Genomic DNA, 18,350 nt, shown 5'->3' with positions numbered 1-18,350 from the left:
CGTCCATGATATCCTGAAGTGGGAAGGAGAACAGCCAGAGGCCGTGGTACATATTGGTACCAATGACGTAGGCAGGAAAAGGAAGGAGGTCTGAAAGCAGACTTACAGGGAGTTAGGAAGGAAGTTGAGAAGCAGGACCACAAAGGTAGTCATCTCGGGATTACTGCCTGTGCCACGTGACAGTGAGTATAGGAACAGCGTGAGATGGAGGATAAATGCGTGGCTGAGGGATTGGAGTAGGGGGCAGGGATTCAGATTTCCCGATCATTGGGACCTCTTTTGGGGCAGGAGTCACCTGTAAAAAAAGGACCGGTTGCACTTGAATCCCGGGGGGACCAATATCCTGGCGGGAAGGTTTGCTAAGGCTATTGGGGAGAGTTTAAACTAGGATTGCTGGGGGTTGGGAACAGAACTGAAGAGACAGTGCAAGAGGGAGGATAGGCAGGTGATCGAGAAGGGATGCGCTCAGACCAATGGCTTGAGATGGGTCTATTTTAATGCAAGAAGTATTACGAACAAAGCGGAAGAGCTTAGAGCATGGATCAGTACTTGGAGCTATGATGTTGTGGCCATTACAGAGACTTGGATAGCTCAGGGGCAGGAATGGTTACTTCAAGTGCCAGGATTTAGATGTTTCAGAAAGGACAGGGAGGGAGGCAAAAGAGGTGGGGGCGTGGCACTGTTAATCAGAGATAGTGTCATGACTGCAGAAAAGGAAGAAGACATGGAGGGATTGTCTACGGAGTCTCTGTAGGTGGAAGTTAGGAACAGGAAGGGGTCGAGCAGATAGGGAGACAGATTCTGGAAAGGAGTAATAATAACAGGGTTGTTGTGGTGGCAGATACGATAGGGTCTTTTAAGAGACTCCTGGATAGGTACATGGAGCTCAGAAAAATAGAGGCTATGGGTAACCCCAGGTAATTTCTAAGGTAAGGACATGTTCGGCACAGCTCTGTGGGCTGAAGGGCCTGTATTGTGCTGTAGGTTTTCTATGTTTCTATAAAAAGCATTGCAAATAGAGCATCTCTGAACAAACAATAAAGAGCCAAGATCTGGAGTTTCTTTTCTGTGTGCTGTTCTTCGTACAATTCAACTGGCATACTCTGGCACAAAAAGCAAAATCTTAAAGACAAATTGTATTAATTCAAGTTTCTGTAAGCCTTTGCTTTAAATTAAGAAATTCTTGCTATAGTTCGGAGAGGTAACCAGTAACAAATTGATTAATGTTGACAAAATTAGACTACCATATAAAAATGGTGTGATAATACCTTGACTATGAGAAGGCAAAAAATATTGAAATTCTTAACGGACTGTTCAAAAATTAAATGTTCTTGCACTTGGAATGAATTAATCATCACTAGGAGCTTATATGTATTGCACCCAATTGCAGATCGTTGTGGAGCTTTTAAAATTTATGAGATTATTTTGGAACACTATTAGAAAAGCTTTAAAAGATTTTGACTTTTTTTTCTTTTTATACTGACCAATGCATTCCATAGTACCTGGGAAATAGTTTTGAACAAATTTTAAATGTTATTTTCTGCAACTTCTGATTTCCTATAGGTGAGAAGAGGTTGATATGTTCTCAATTAATAAGGGCGTTAAAGATTATGGGGAGGAGGCAGGAGGATGAATTTGAGAGAGATAATAAGTCAGCCATGGAGCAGACTCAATGGCCTAGGCATTACAGTCTCATAAATTGTCATCATTTTATTTTGTTAAGTTCATGGAACAAACTGTAAATAGTTGTAAAGAAGATTTTCAAAGCACTTAAAATCACATATGAAAACTTTAATACAAACAGAATGCTGAAAGAACTCAGCGGGTAAATTAGCCTCTTTAGAAATAAATGGGAAAAGTCAATATTTCAGATTGAAACCCCGCATCAGGATCAAAAGGGAACAGGGAAGATTACCATATATAGTAGTGCAAAGGGGGAAGGGGGTGAGGGTATAGAGGATGGCAGGTGATAGGTGGAGTCAGATGGAGATGGGTTGATGGACAGATGGAGCCAGGTGGGGGAGGGATGAGGGCATAGAGGCTGGCAGGTGATAGGTGGAGTCAGATGGAGATGGGTTGACGGACAGAATGAACCAGATGTGTTTGGGGGTGGGGGTCAGAGGTTGGTAGGTGATAGGTGGAATCAGATGGGAGAGAATAAGAGTACATGGAATCCATTGCTTAACTTTGCTTGATTAGGCTGATATTAGATTTTATGTTTGCAAGTGAATTTGAGCAGAAATTTGAAGAGTTTTCATTAAAGGCACAATTTTGAACACAATTTGTTCCCATTTCACTGACTGGAAGAAAGGAAGAAGCAATTCCCAGTTCTTTAATGGACTTGACAGGAAGTAGAACTGAAAAAACGAACTGAAGCAAAATCTACTATGTACATCCAAAATTAGCCGGCCGGTGGTGCAGTGGCATCCGCAGCAGAGTTTGAGGCCAGTGGTCCTGGGTTCGAATCTGGCTGGACCCTTGCACACTTTCCATCCGTGCTGGATTGAGCACCCAAGTTGGCCTCATCAAAAACAAATGCGAAAAAAATGACAAAGTTGCTGCTGATGCACCCCAAGGCATGAAGAGGAAAAACAACGTTCCAAAATATGCTTCTGGTCATTTGGTTTAAAATTGGAAGAAGATGCATTTTAAAGTGAGAGAAATCTAATACAGAAAATATTGACTTTTATCAATGACAGGCTGAGATCTCTGTGAAAATGGCACTTAAATACTAATGAACATTAAAATATATAAGATATATATTTAAAAACAACATTGCATGAAAATGCTTAACAGCAGCAATTTTTACATCTAACTTCGAGGAAGTTGTTTTCTGCGGCTTGCACAGGACGTACATGATAGCACCTGTATGTTGCATTCAGTTTCCAACTTTGCTTCCACTTACTTCATTGAGATTGAATTTCAAAAATGAAGTACAACAGACAGTTGCTGTTATATTGTGTGACTATCTTTGCAAAGTGAGGGAAATTTCTACCCCAAAGCATGTACAATTCATAATTTAACACAGCAATGCGCTAGACCTAGTATCTTAGATCACCAGCATGTTATTTACCTGTGGCATAGTGTGTGGGTACGGTTAATCAGTGTCATTATTTGTATTTTGAATGAGCAATTTAATCTGAAGTACCCCCAATTTCAGTATATGAGAAACAACATTTGACCAATGAATGCACATATTAATGAACTGATCAGACTGAATTTCAGAAGGCGTTTGGTTCCCAGTGAATCCAAATCACTTTTCTATAGCTTTATTTAAATGCACTGTTTGAAAAAGGACTATCACACCCCACAGAACCAAATTCATCTGCTATGCAAAATAGGTTAGCAACACGTAAAGGAAAAATATAATACTTAGCTCACCTGTTGCAGAACTTTGTCAGTAAAAATTTCCTGAAGTCTCGAGATTTCAACCACTTTTCCCTCAATTTGCCTGTTTTAAAAAGATTATATTCCAAATATAAACAATTTTTTTTTAGACATACAGGTCAAGGATATGCTCATTTGCAAATAAAAGCAAATATAATAAACAGATAACAACTATTTGGAGCTTGAAAAAAATCTCAGCACTGGAGGGGAAGCAATTGATCATCTGCAGTGCTTACAAGAGGGTTATTGATAATAGTACACAACTGCATTTCTTTTAATTCACTGCTCAGATAAAGTTATGAACTGGATTCTGACAAACAGCCAGTTGGGTGAGTTTCCTGTCTTAATTTCACATTTCCAGAATTTGCTGCTTTGTTTTTCCACTGATCTCTTAACTAGCAGTGTTGGAGATTGAAAACTTTCCTTATTCAGGATATTCCCATGGGTGGTGTGACATGGGGATTACATGAGGGTAAACTCTTCATCTGTACAGCAACATGACATGCTAGCCCCCAATCTCAGAAGGCTGCAGCAGTGGTTCACTTACTTTACCATTTCAACTATCCTGTTGATTTTCAGAGTGCCAAATTGTAGGAAGATTTTCTTTGAGGCTGGATATAATTAAGTTTAAAAATATTTCTGTGACCTGGGAAATGCTGGTAAAACCACACTCAGTTCTCTTCAGTAGATGATGTTGCAGACTTTGCATATTGAATGCTGTAATCTCTGAGATGATGGTCCTCTCAATATATTATTATACCTGCGATTAAACTTCAAAGCTGTACTTCATGTACTATAAAACGTGTGGTTGCAGAAGGTACCACCCTTCTCCAGATTGGAAACTTAATCTTGAGTAAATATTAAAGATGTTTTACAGGATTTGTAAACCTCTGCCCGTATAGGCATTTACAGACAGTTAAGGCTGTAGCAGTGAGCAGCTAAGTATCTGACTGGAGTCAGAGCAAGAAGACAAATTTCTTTTCTTGAGCATAAGACCATAATACATAAGAGCAGAATTAAGCTATTTGGCCCATCGAGTCTGCTCCACCATTTCATCATGGCTGGAAGAGAGCCCAGTAATCCGAAAATTTTATGCCCTCCCTCCTACACCATCTCCTTAGCCACATATTAAACCGTATAATCATCTTAGTTCTGGCTTCACTAGCATGTGACACGGGTAGCAATCCTGGAACCATAAACCTGGAGGTCCTGCCCTTTAACTTAACACTTAGCTCCCTAAACTCCCTATGCAGAACCTCGTCACTCATCCTAACCGTGTCATTAGTACCCACATGGACCACAACTTCTGGCTGTTTATCTTCCCACTTAAGAATGCTGAGGACTTGATCTGAGATATCCCAGACCCTGGCACCCAGGAGGCAACATACCATCCTGGAATCTTGTTCTTGCCACAGAACCTCTTGTCCATTCCCCTAACTAATGCATCCCCTATCACCACAGTAGGCCACTTCTCCCCCTTCCCTTCTGAGTCACAGAGGCAGACTCAGTGCCAGAGACTTGACCATTGTGAACTTCCTTTGTTTAGGTCATCTCCCCCCCCCCTCCCCCCCAAAGTGATATACCTGTTGTTGAGGGGGATGGCCACAGGGGTTCTCTGCACTGGCTCCTCAACCTCTTTTCTAAATGTCACCCAGTTTCCTGTGGCCTGCACCTTGGGTGTACCTTTCTCTCTCTATGTCCTGTCTATCACCCCCTCGGCCTCTCAAATGATCTGGAGTTCATCCAGTTTCAGCTCCAATTCCTTAGCGCAGATTGTTAGAAGCTGCAGCTGGGTGCACTTCTCGTAGTTGTAGTTGTCATGGACAAGGGAGTTTTCCCTGCCTTCCCACATCGCACAAGTGGAGCATTCAACTATCGTGCCTGGCATCTCTGCTGTCCTAGCTGAGCAGGTATAAAGAAAGGGAGGGGAAAAAATGAGCTTTTCTTTTGCAAACAACAGGAATTCTGCAGATGCTGGAAATTCAAGCAACACACATCAAAGTTGCTGGTGAACGCAGCAGGCCAGGCAGCATCTGTAGGAAGAGGTGCAGTCGACGTTTCAGGCCGAGACCCTTCGTCAGGACTAACATCAGTTAGTCCTGACGAAGGGTCTCGGCTGAAACGTCGACTGCACCTCTTCCTACAGATGCTGCCTGGCCTGCTGCGTTCACCAGCAACTTTGATGTGTGTTGCTTGAGCTTTTCTTTTGTTTTGTTTTCTCTACATGAAGCTTCTCTTTGTGAAAATCTTAAAGAACTAAAGCCTCAAGATCACCACTCCAACTCTGTCCACTCAGACGATGCCTGCTGCGATGATGGCTTTAAAAAGTGTTAATGGACCACATGGGTTTGTACATACATCGGGTAGCTTTTTGGTACTCACTGTTGCCATTAGCTTTGTATTTGGTTACTGGATTTTGAAGTTGTTTCCTGTCATAGATGGATTTGAGTAAAAGTTCTGCTTAGTCTAGACCCTTGGACACTGAGTCAGGTTAATTTTCACTGACATATGTCATGAAGGTTTGAAGCAGCAATATAGTGCAAGGCATTAAAATTAGTGTATGTTCCGAAAAAAGTGCAAAAGGTGGTTAATAAAATAGTGTTCATTGACAGTTCAGAAGTCTGATGCGTTAGTGAAGAAGCTGTTTTTAAAAGGTTGAGTGTGGGTCTTCAGGTACGTGTACCTCCTCCCTGATGGTAGTAATGAAAAGACACCATGTCCCTGCTGGTGAGAGTCTTTAATGAAGCTTGTCATTTTCTTGAGGCACCACCTCTTTAAGAGTGGACTTAGGCCATTTAGCCCATCGAGTCTGCTTCACCATTCTAACATGGCTGATTTATTATCCCTCTCAACCCCATTTACCTGCCTTCTCCCTGTAACCTTTGACTCCTTAACTAATCAAAAACCTATCAACCTCTGCTTTAAAAAGATCAAATGACTCGGCTTCCACAGCAGTTCGTGGCAATGAATTTCTCAGGTTCACCACCCATGATAGAACTTGCTGAGTCTACAATGCTCTACAGCCTCTTGAGATCCCGTGCAGTGGAGCCTCCACACCAAGCTGTGAAGTAATCAGTCAGAATGCTCTGCACGATACATTTGCAGAAATTTGCAAGTCTTTGGTAATATGCCAACTCTCCTCCAACTCCTAATGAAGTATAGCCACTGGCATGCCTTTGGCTTTGGGCCCAGGATAGATGCCATGAGATGTTGATAGCCAGAAATCTGAAGCTACCTACTCTTTCCACTGCTCAGCCCTCAATAAGGACTCATGAGTGTTTTCCCAATGTCTTCTTCTTAAAGTCCACAATCAGTTCCTTAGTCTTTCTGGAGTTGAGTGAAATGTTGTTGTGACACCACTCAACCAACCGATCTCTCACTTCTGTAGATCTCTTTGTTGCCATCTGAGTCCGCAAATAATAGTGGTGTCATCGGCAATTGTTTTGATGGCACTTGAGGCTGTGCCTAGCTCCACAGTCATAACTGCAGACAAAGTAGAGCAGTGGGCTCAGCACACATCCTTAAGCTGTGCCTTTATTAACTGTTAGTGACGAGATGCTAGGTACTGATCAACACTGACTGTGCTCTCCCAGTAAGGAGGTTGAGGATCCTGTTGCAGTGGAAGGTATGGGGGTCCAGGTTTTAAAGCTTGGTGATTAGTGCTGAGGATATGATGGGATTGAACACCATACTATAACCAATAAGCAGCCACATGGTGTATGTTTTGCTGTTGTCCGGATGCTCCAAAGTGAGCGGAGGGCCAGGGAGATTGCATCTGCTGTAGACAAGCTGTGGAGGTAGGGAAGTTGCAGAAGCTCTGGGCTCTGCTTCAGACAGGAGTTAACTCTAGCCACGACCAACCTCTCAAAACACTTCATCACAGTAGATGTGAGTGCTACCCGACTTTAGTCACAGAAAAGACAGCTGGTTTTTAATTACATCTGTCTGGTCAGTCTTAAGCTCCAGGTAATGAAAGAACACAATATTTATTACTTCACCAGATATTTTACTAATGCAAAGACCTTTTGATATGGCAAGTCCCTCCAACTGCTAGTTAATTTATTAAATATTTGTAAGTCATTTAATTAGAGGTTTGACTTTATTTATTTGCTTAATTAGTTTCCGGGAGTGCTTGACAAACCAAAACCTTTAAATTTGAAAGTCAAGGGCCATAAGTGCAAGGGAATGTCATTGCTTAAGAGTTCCCATCAAACTTTATACTATCCCAGTCCCAGAACTGACAGCACTGTGAATGCAGCACCACCAGATACCTGCAGTGGTTGAGAAAGCCAATGCCCCCATCTCTATACTAACTGGCGATTAGGTTTTCCAGTGATGCCCACATCCTACGAATTATAAGCAAAAATTCTTCACTGTAAGTCTGTTCTATAGACATTAATAATCATTATAAATATATGGAGTGTTCCAAGTCAGCAAAGTACTGTCTGTCCAAATAGTTTTTAAGTTTCACACATCAAAGTTGCTGGTGAACGCAGCAGGCCAGGCAGCATCTGTAGGAAGAGGTGCAGTCGACGTTTCAGGCCGAGACCCTTCGTCAGGACTAACTGAAGGAAGAGTGAGTAAGGGATTTGAAAGTTGGAGGGCGAGGGGGAGATCCAAAATGATAGGAGAAGACAGGAGGGGGAGGGATAGAGCCAAGAGCTGGACAGGTGATAGGCAAAAGGGGATACGAGAGGATCATGGGACAGGAGGTCCGGGAAGAAGGACAAGGTGGGGGGGACACAGAGGATGGGCAAGAGGTATATTCAGAGGGACAGAGGGAGAAAAAGGAGAGTGAGAGAAAGAATGTGTGCATAAAAATAAGTAACAGATGGGGTACGAGGGGGAGGTGGGGCCTTAGCGGAAGTTGGAGAAGTCGATGTTCATGCCATCAGGTTGGAGGCTACCCAGACGGAATATAAGGTGTGGTTCCTCCAACCTGAGCGTGGCTTCATCTTTACAGTAGAGGAGGCCGTGGATAGACATGTCAGAATGGGAATGGGATGTGGAATTAAAATGTGTGGCCACTGGGAGATCCTGCTTTCTCTGGCGGACAGAGCGTAGATGTTCAGCAAAGCGGTCTCCCAGTCTGCGCCGGGTCTCGCCAATATATAGAAGGCCACATTGGGAGCACCGGATGCAGTATATCACCCCAGTCGACTCACAGGTGAAGTGTTGCCTCACCTGGAAGGACTGTTTGGGGCCCTGAATGGTGGTAAGGGAGGAAGTGTAAGGGCATGTGTAGCACTTGTTCCGCTTACACGGATAAGTGCCAGGAGGGAGATCAGTGGGGGGGGATGGGGGGGACAAATGGATAAGGGAGTTGTGTAGGGAGCGATCCCTGTGGAATGCAGAGAGAGGGGGGGAGGGAAAGATGTGCTTAGTGGTGGGATCCCGTTGGAGGTAGCGGAAGTTACGGAGAATAATATGTTGGACCCGGAGGCTGGTGGGGTGGTAGGTGAGAACCAGGGGAACCCTATTCCTAGTGGGGTGGCGGGAGGATGGAGTGAGAGCAGATGTATGTGAAATGGGGGAGATGCGTTTAAGAGCAGAGTCGATAGTGGAGGAAGGGAAGCCCCTTTCTTTAAAGAAGGAAGACATCTCCCTCGTCCTAGAATGAAAAGCCTCATCCTGAAAGCAGATGCGGCGGAGACGGAGGAATTGCGAGAAGGGGATGGCGTTTTTGCAAGAGACAGGGTGAGAAGAGGAATAGTCCAGATAGCTGTGAGAGTCAGTAGTCTTATAGTAGACATCAGTGGATAAGCTGTCTCCAGAGACAGAGACAGAAAGATCTAGAAAGGGGAGGGAGGTGTCGGAAATGGACCAGGTAAACTTGAGGGCAGGGTGAAAGTTGGAGGCAAAGTTAATAAAGTCAACGAGTTCTGCATGCGTGCAGGAAGCAGCGCCAATGCAGTCGTCGATGTAGCGAAGGAAAAGTGGGGGACAGATACCAGAATAGGCACGGAACATAGATTGTTCCACAAACCCAACAAAAAGGCAGGCATAGCTAGGACCCATACGGGTGCCCATAGCTACACCTTTAGTTTGGAGGAAGTGGGAGGAGCCAAAGGAGAAATTATTAAGAGTAAGGACTAATTCCGCTGGACGGAGCAGAGTGGTGGTAGAGGGGAACTGATTAGGTCTGGAATCCAAAAAGAAGCGTAGAGCTTTGAGACCTTCCTGATGGGGGATGGAAGTATATAAGGACTGGACATCCATGGTGAAAATAAAGCGGTGGGGGCCAGGGAACTTAAAATCATCGAAAAGTTTAAGAGTGTGAGAAGTGTCATGAACATAGGTCGGAAGGGATTGAACAAGGGGTGATAAAGCAGTGTCGAGGTATGCAGAAATGAGTTCGGTGGGGCAGGAGCAAGCTGAGACAATAGGTCGGCCAGGACAGGCAGGTTTGTGGATCTTGGGTAGGAGGTAGAAACGGGAAGTGCGGGGTGTGGGAACTATAAGGTTGGTAGCAGTGGATGGGAGATCCCCTGAGCGGATAAAGTCGGTGATGGTGTGGGAGACAATGGCCTGGTGCTCCTTAGTGGGGTCACGATCGAGGGGTAAATAAGAGGAGGTATCCGCGAGTTGTCGCTGTGCCTCAGCAAGGTAGAAGTCAGTACGCCAGACTACAACAGTACCCCCCTTATTGGCGGGTTTAATAATAAGGCAACACTTCACCTGTGAGTCGACTGGGGTGATATACTGCGTCCGGTGCTCCCGATGTGGCCTTTTATATATTGGCGAGACCCGGCGCAGACTGGGAGACCGCTTTGCTGAACATCTACGCTCTGTCCGCCAGAGAAAGCAGGATCTCCCAGTGGCCACACATTTTAATTCCACATCCCATTCCCATTCTGACATGTCCATCCACGGCCTCCTCTACTGTAAAGATGAAGCCACACTCAGGTTGGAGGAACAACACCTTATATTCCGTCTGGGTAGCCTCCAACCTGATGGCATGAACATCAACTTCTCTAACTTCCGCTAAGGCCCCACCTCCCCCTCGTACCCCATCTGTTGCTCATTTTTATGCACACATTCTTTCTCTCACTCTCCTTTTTCTCCCTCTGTCCCTCTGAATATACCTCTTGCCCATCCTCTGGGTCCCCCCCCCCCATCTTTCTTCCAGGACCTCCTGTCCCATGATCCTCTCGTATCCCCTTTTGCCAATCACCTGTCCAGCTCTTGGCTCTATCCCTCCCCCTCCTGTCTTCTCCTATCATTTTGGATCTCCCCCTCCCCCTCCAACTTTCAAATCCCTTACTCACTCTTCCTTCAGTTAGTCCTGACGAAGGGTCTCGGCCTGAAACGTTGACTGCACCTCTTCCTACAGATGCTGCTTGGCCTGCTGCGTTCACCAGCAACTTTGATGTGTGTTGCTTGAATTTCCAGCGTCTGCAGAATTCCTGTTGTTTTAGTTTTTAAGTTCGGCATCTTACATTTAATGTGCTGGCAACAATGCTCCAGGATTGAAAATCACAAACAAAGCTTCAAACCAAAACTAAATGAAAGACCTAAAAAAAAATCACTTGGAAGAAGTACTAAAAAAGCTGTTGGTGTTTTTGAAATGAGGCTTCCAGCTCAATATACAACACAACCCTTTTATCCAAGATTATATTATGCCACCTCTAACCCCTGAACAGTGCCAAAATTTGAAACAGCTGCTTTTTCACTGGGTGGAGATAAATATAATGAGAATAACTAAAACGGCTCTTTGTAAGAAGACACAAGAGAAAAAGAACATTGGAAATATTCTACTGGCTACCTCGAACAAAAAAATAGTGGAATGAAGAGAGGGCAAAGGCCACGAACCACACAGATTTTGTCCCATCTGCAATATCAGGAATTCCATACCACTTATTAATTCTCCTGCAGGAGGTAACTGAGAATGTGTACTGGCTGTAGAAATAAATTCACTGAAATTTCTCTTGTCGCCCTGGGGTAATTTTGTAAAACTCCTGGTTATTACTTTAATATTGAAATAGACATTAGTCAGTCCCAGGCAATTTCATCCTGCAGGCATGTCCAGTTTTTGCAGCACAAAAATCATTTTCTTTAGAACAACATTTGATCTACTAATTCGATGCATATCTGTTTAACTTCTATTCCTAATTTTCAGCAGATGTTTATCCAAATGATTATAAACAAAATTACCAGGGAGAGGTTTCTCTGCTTTTACTGGGAGAGAATCACAACACAGGAGGGATTTTTATAGTGCCTTATTTTAAAATTTAACTCACTAGTGCACTTGATTCTCCAGTTCTTGGCTGAGTCCTCAATTCATACTTGGTTAATAATAGGGAAATTGGCTAGTGATCTTTGATGGCAGGCCTATAAATTTGGGCTTGGGGACCACCCTAAATCGGTCCCTGTACCGATACAGAACAAGGTAACTTTTCAGTTATGTCTTACCTAACAAGGTAGGGAGAGCTTGGATGTCAGCAGCATCAGTTGAAAGCTTGTGGGGATGGGGTTGGAGGAGGGGGGAGAAGGATGAGGTGAGTGCCAAGCACCAAGAAATGCTAGAAGCTCTTCTCCACTATCTGAATGCAGGTTTGGAAATATTCTTGGAGAAGATAAGGCTAAAATTGTGCAGCAATTATGTATTGAAGTTCATAAGCAATTGTTTTTAGGAAAAAAAATGGCAACTATTACTACTTGTGTCATGATTCAAACTCAAAGGAAAAGAAATTCCTAAAAGCAGGAAAACACTCATCTGTCAGGGGATATATTTTTCTTCACCTGCAATAAATTTCATAAACAGCTAACTGAGTCATTAACTGTTCTAAAATAAACATTAGTTTGCAATTGTTTTCTTTACATGCCTTTCTGTCAGAGCTATATTATTAGAACATTACCTCACTTCATCCACCAGGCTATTCATCTCACTGACAAGGCGCTGGTTTTCTTGTTCAAACTGCCAGAAATGAAGCACAGTATTAATTATCATGCAAACTTATGAAGTATTTAAATATTCATATCTAGACTACTCAATTCAAGTTCCGTTATAATGTCTTCTAGTTACAAATTAAAAAAAGAAAATGAGCAAGCAATTTGTAAGCACAGAAAGCTTTTGGAGGAGAAACTTTTTTGTTGTTCAAATGTTTACTACCAACATTTGAATCTAACAAACACTTTCAGAATACACAACATATCAGGAAACAGAGATAAGAGATGAACAAATATTTTCAGAGTCAGTCTCAATCCTAAAGTCCTTACAGTACTGATTTCACTCTCCTCCATCCAAATAATTCATTTATTTGTGTGTGAATAAAATCCATACAAATTTAAAAACAGACGAGATCATCAAACCTGGACACATTTAGTATAGACAAAATGTCTAAATTCAAGGGTACTGGGAGATAGCTTTTACTAAGAATGTAGAAGCATGGATAGAGCAATTTTTTTGGAATAGGCGAAAATCTGAAACTACCAACAAACTCTCCATTACTGACTTCTTTTTATATCATGGTAAAACAAAAATACAGTAAAATTCTGATAAACCAATATCAAAATGTTTGGAGATTCTAATAGTTCAGCATCTGGCTCACTCATGCTATCCATGACATGGGGTGCATGGATAGAACCACAGGCCCAGAATCCCAGCAGGATTGGGATCTGGGCTGTGTGCTGAATGGGTGAAAGCCAGGGGTCAGAATCACTGCTTGCAGCCAGAGCCATGGCCAAGAGTGCCTATTTATTTTACGCTCCCTTTAAACTCAACAAGTTCACTGGAAAATTTATTATACTACTGAGTCATGTGTTATTAAAGCAAACTTGGGTACTAATAAGAGTAATAAGCAATAGTCCAGAAATCTGCTAGTTTGGTACTAACAAAGTCCCAAAGATGCCAGATAACGCTAAAGGCTCAGAAAAGATGGTGCCAGAGACAATGGTGACATCCTGCAAACAGCTTATGAAACTATTCTGCTTCTCCTCCTTCTTCATTTAAATATGTTTCTTCTCCCAAATTACGATTGGTTGCAGCCTGTAATTTCCATTCTAATGATGTATTTTTGGGCTAATTGAGCAATCTAGTGCTTTTGCTATCTCCTAGGAAATTCAGAGGTTGAAAGCAAATTTTTGCAGAACTTTTCTAAAGGCAAAGTTAACTTGAGATGTTAAAATAAAGTTCTAAACCAAAAAAAAAGCAATTACAATACTTTGTTAAAAGGTAACAAACAAATCAAATCAACCAAATCAAATTCCATCTCAATATACAATCATTTATTATAATTTCAATTGTCTCCATGGAATATCTCAAACTCACTCTTCAAATTGTTTTTGAAGAGCAATTTTAGAAAGACTACAACTGGAGTATAACTGCACTTTTGGTCTTCTTATTTTAGGAAAGATACCAGGGAGGCATGCAGATGTTTTGTATCAAACCTTCCTTGCACACTGCATATATCATTTCATAAATTCATAAATCTACATTTCAAACTTCCCCCCAAAAGACATTTAAATGAAGTGCAAATCCCGTGACTGTATAGTATAGAAAAACAATAAAGATAACTGAAAGAAATTAAAGACAAAAATCTGCAAAATACTCAGCCAGTCAGGCAGCGCGAGTGAGAGTGAATTTTTTTGTTTTGCTTTCATTTCAGATTCTTGGCAACCACAATATAGTATTATGCTTTTGCTTTTATTGCTTTAAGGAAGTCTCATATTTCAGAACAGAACAGAAAATTCAATCTTAAATCTTCATGTAATGAATAGCAAGAACTCAAATGTAGCACAAAAATAATGCTATTGAAAAGCAAATATGAGACAGAAAGGCCATTTGGATGGTTAAACTTCTTTGAAAGACAAAGGGTGATGCTTTCGTATTCCTCAGAGTCTGTTGCAATTGTACTCAAAAGTTAACTTGATACTATTAACCATAAACAAATTACCTGTTTTTATGATCAGGAACCATAAGATAAGTATTAATTATATTAAAGAACTGAACTTACTATTTGTATTTCTTCCGGTGAAAGTTCATCACTCTTTGCATCATTCCAAAGACCTAAATTATCCTGTGGCTCTGGAAACATGTTTCCTGTGGGTAAAGAAAATACATGTCAAATAATTTTAACTTTGATGCTAAATTTAAGTAAATGACTGATTCTTTGAAAAGGAAACTGGGTAATCATATGAGGAAGAAATGAGTAGGATATGTTATAGTTGAGATTAAGTTAGAATTATATATGTACACAGCAAAAACATCAGCAGAGATCGGTTTAAGTAAGTGGCCTGTTCCTATGATATATGTTTCTTGTTTTTCTCTGTAATCTATATGAGAGGCATTATACTGGAAAATATTTTCAGAGTGTTTACTAAATACTCATGTAGGTTTTACTTTAAATAAAAACTTCTTTTCATCTCTGTTCTGAATGCTCAATTCTTCTTTTACTGTTTACCTATACTGTGCATTACATGCATGTTGAATTACAGTTTATTGACTTATTTGTGGTAACATTTTATTTTATGTCCTGTGTGTGATGTATGTTTTCCGGGTACACCATGAACTGGAGGAATGTTGTTTTGTTTGATTGTATACAGTACTGTGCAAAAGTCTTAGGGACATGTAAAAAATTCCTTTCAAAATAATGAAAAGTTCCTAACTATAAAAAAATTACTATAAAGTGCAGTAAAAAGTGAAAAAACAAAATCAAATCAATGTTTGGTGTGACCACCCTTTACCTTTAAAACTGCATCAATTCTCTTAGGTACACTGTTAGGTGCAGTTTGATAAGAAAATCAGCCGGTAGATTGTTTGTCTTGGAGAACTTGCCAGTTACTCTGCACACTTTGGCTGCCTTGCTTATTTCCATCTCTTCAGGTAATCCCAGACAGCCTAAATGATGGTATGGCCTCTGTGGAGGTCATACCATCTGAAACCATATCAAAAATCTCAGATGCCTAAGACTTTTGCACAGTACTCTATATGCAGTCAGATGACAATAAACTTGTTCTTCAACTTGAAAAATTCTGATCCCCTGTTCTGATCAGGCCGAATTATATCCTTCTAACCACGAGGATGTAGGTCATCAGACCTTGGGAATTTATCACCTTTCAGTCCAAATACTTTCACCATTATTACTGTTAATATCTTTATACTGTTTATCTATTCACCAATATAGAAATTCACTATTTCCAAGAAATGTTCTGTGTCTTATTCTGTGATGATAGACACAAAGCTGATCTTTTCCTTTTTACATATCTATATGAAGTTCTTAAGTCCATTTTTAAGATAAGAGTCAGCTTGCTCTTGTATTTGACTTTTTCTTTCTTTTGTAGTACTTCAGTTTTCCTTTGATAAATTCAAATTTCAATTTAATTTTCTGGATTTCTGATATACATCTTTTTGTTTGATGTAATACTATTGTCTCTTAACATGTATGTCTGATTCCCACTTCTTGCTGAAGTTAATTCAATTAAAGGGAGGGGAACGTTGACTCAGACCACGAGAGGCAATGTGTGATTAAGTGCCTTGCTCAAGGACACAAACACGCTGCCACAGCTGAGGTTCAAACTAGTGACCTTCAGATCACTAGACAAACGCCTTAAGCACTCGGCCACGTGCCCAACACATTCAATTAAAGAGCAAAATTTACTTGTAAATGATATATTTTTAAACATTAGCCATTGCTTCTTCTTTCACTTTATTCAAGTATTTTTTTCTTAAAGAGTGAAGAAGGATATATGATCATCCTGGTCTTAGTTTTATGGTCTGTTTAGCCACCAGAATTCTTCACCTAGTCCATACGAAAACTTGGCTAATTCCAGTTAGATGATGCTTTCTCATATAACTAGAATTAAGAAGCTACACCTGCAGTGAATCCTCATGATTGGTTGCAGTAGTACACTTGCTGGATCCCACTGTATATTAATTGAACCATAAATCTTCCATTAATTAGACTCAAAGAACATTTATTATCAAAGAATGTATAAATTATACAACCTTGAGATTTGTTTGCTTACAGGCAGCCGCAAAGCTGCATGTAGGTGGACCAAGATTAGCTGACAAAGATGAAAATATTTTTTCTTGATGATATTTAATGCCTGGATTCCAAGCAAATTTAGTTGAGTAAACAGGTGTGTGATGTTCAGTGTACCCAGGATGCTAGCAATCTTAACAGGTCGGGCAGCATTTGTATAAAGAGAAAGAGTTAGTATTTAGAACTAGAACACAGAAAATAGAAAATGTACAGCACATTACAGGCCCTTAGGCCCACAATGTCGTGCCGACCATATAGTATGCTCCAGAAGCTGCCTAGAATTCCCCTAGTGCACAGCCCTCTATTTTTCTAAGCTCCACGTACCTATCTAAGAGTCCCTATTGTATTTTACCACCTTTGTTGGTAGTGCATTCTACACCCCCACCACTCTCTCTGTGAAAAACTTATTTCTGACAAGCCCTTTGTACCTACTTCCAAGCACCTTAAAACAATGACCCCTTGTGTTAGCCATTTCAGCCCTGGGAAAAAAAACCTCTGGCTATCCACACGATCAATAGCCTCTCATCATCTTATACACCTCTGTCAAGTTACCTCTCATCCCATGTTGCTCCAAGGAGAAAAAGCCAAGTTCACTCAATTCACTCAACTTATTCTCATAAGGCATGCTCTCCAATCCAGGCAACATCCTTGTAAATCTCCTCTGTACTCTCTGTATCGTATGCACATCCTTCCTGTAATAAGGTGACCAGAACTGACCACAGTGCTCCAAGTGGGGTTTAACCAAGGTCATATATAGATGTAACATTACCTCATGGCTCTTGAACTCAATCCCACAGTTGATGAAGGCCAACATACCATACACCTTCTTAACACTGTCAACCTATGGACATGGACCCCAAGATCTCACTGATCTTCCACACTGCCAAGAGTCTTACCATTAATCTTATATTCTGTCTTCAAATTTGACCTATCAAAATGAAACACTTTATACTTAACTGAGTTAAGTCCATCTGCCATTTGTCAGCTCCGTTCTGCATCCTATCGATGTTCTGCTGTAACCTCTGACAACCCTCTAGACTATCCACAACACCCCAAACTTTCATGTCACCAACAAACTTACTAGCCCACCCTTCAACTTCCTCTTTCAGGTCATTTATAAAAATCACAAAGAGCAGGGGTCCCAGAGCAGATTCCTGTGGAACACCAGTGGTCACCGTCCTCCATGCAGAGTACGAACCATCCACAACCACCCTTTGCCTTCTGTGGGCAAGCCAATTCTGGATCCACAAAGCAAGGTCTCCTTGGATCCCATGCCTCATTACTTTCTGATTGAGCCTTGCATGAGGAACCACATCAAATGCCTTACTGAAATTCATATACACTATATCCACTGCTCTACCTTCATCAATGTGTTTTGTAACATCCTCAAAGAATTCAATCAGGTTTGTAAGGCATGACCTGCCCTTGACAAAGCCATTCTGACTATTCCTAATCAGATTATGTCTCTCCAAATGTTCATAAATCCTGCCTCTCAGGATCTTCTCCAACAATTTGCCCACCACTGAAGTAAGACTCACTAGTCTATAATTTCCTGGGTTATCTCTACTCCCTTTCTTGAACAAGGGAACAATGTTTGCGACTTTCCAATCCTCTGGTACTTCTCCCGTCCCTACTGATGATGCAAAGATCATTGCCAGAGGCTCAGCAATCTCCTTGTTCGCTTCCCAGAGTGGCCTGGGGTATATCTCGTCCGGTCCTGGTGACTTATCTAACAATACCTTTCAACTGCTCCAGGACATCCCCTTTCTTAATGTCTATACACTCAAGTGTTTCAGTCTGCTGTAACTCATCCCCATAATTGTAGGTCTAAGTTTCCTTATCAGAATAGGTAAAGAGAGAAAACAAGTTAGCTTTCAGTATCTGGGAAGGTGGGTGAGGGATTTGTAGAACCCAAGAGATCTCTGTTACAAGATGAGACCAAATGACTTAATGGAGCAGTTAGAAGAATACTATGCTACT

General features: G+C 41.4%; 1 protein-coding gene across 1 annotated transcript in view; it reads right to left on the bottom strand.

Moving 5' to 3' along the window:
* stx18 (syntaxin 18) overlaps positions 1 to 18,350 on the bottom strand; it is a 207,307-nt gene that overhangs the window by 7,684 nt on the left and 181,273 nt on the right. Inside the window, exons 7-9 of the mRNA XM_072256300.1 lie at positions 14,343 to 14,428; positions 12,246 to 12,304; positions 3,382 to 3,451 (exon numbers count right to left, since the gene is read on the bottom strand). Coding sequence (XP_072112401.1) covers positions 3,382 to 3,451; positions 12,246 to 12,304; positions 14,343 to 14,428 — 215 coding nt within the window. The remainder of the gene's footprint in view (positions 1 to 3,381; positions 3,452 to 12,245; positions 12,305 to 14,342; positions 14,429 to 18,350) is intronic.

The sequence above is a fragment of the Mobula birostris genome, chromosome 4 (assembly GCF_030028105.1).
Source record: "Mobula birostris isolate sMobBir1 chromosome 4, sMobBir1.hap1, whole genome shotgun sequence".
Lineage (NCBI taxonomy): Eukaryota > Metazoa > Chordata > Chondrichthyes > Myliobatiformes > Myliobatidae > Mobula > Mobula birostris.
The sequence above is the reverse complement of the archived record's forward strand: the minus strand, read 5'-3'. Positions and strand labels throughout refer to the sequence as shown.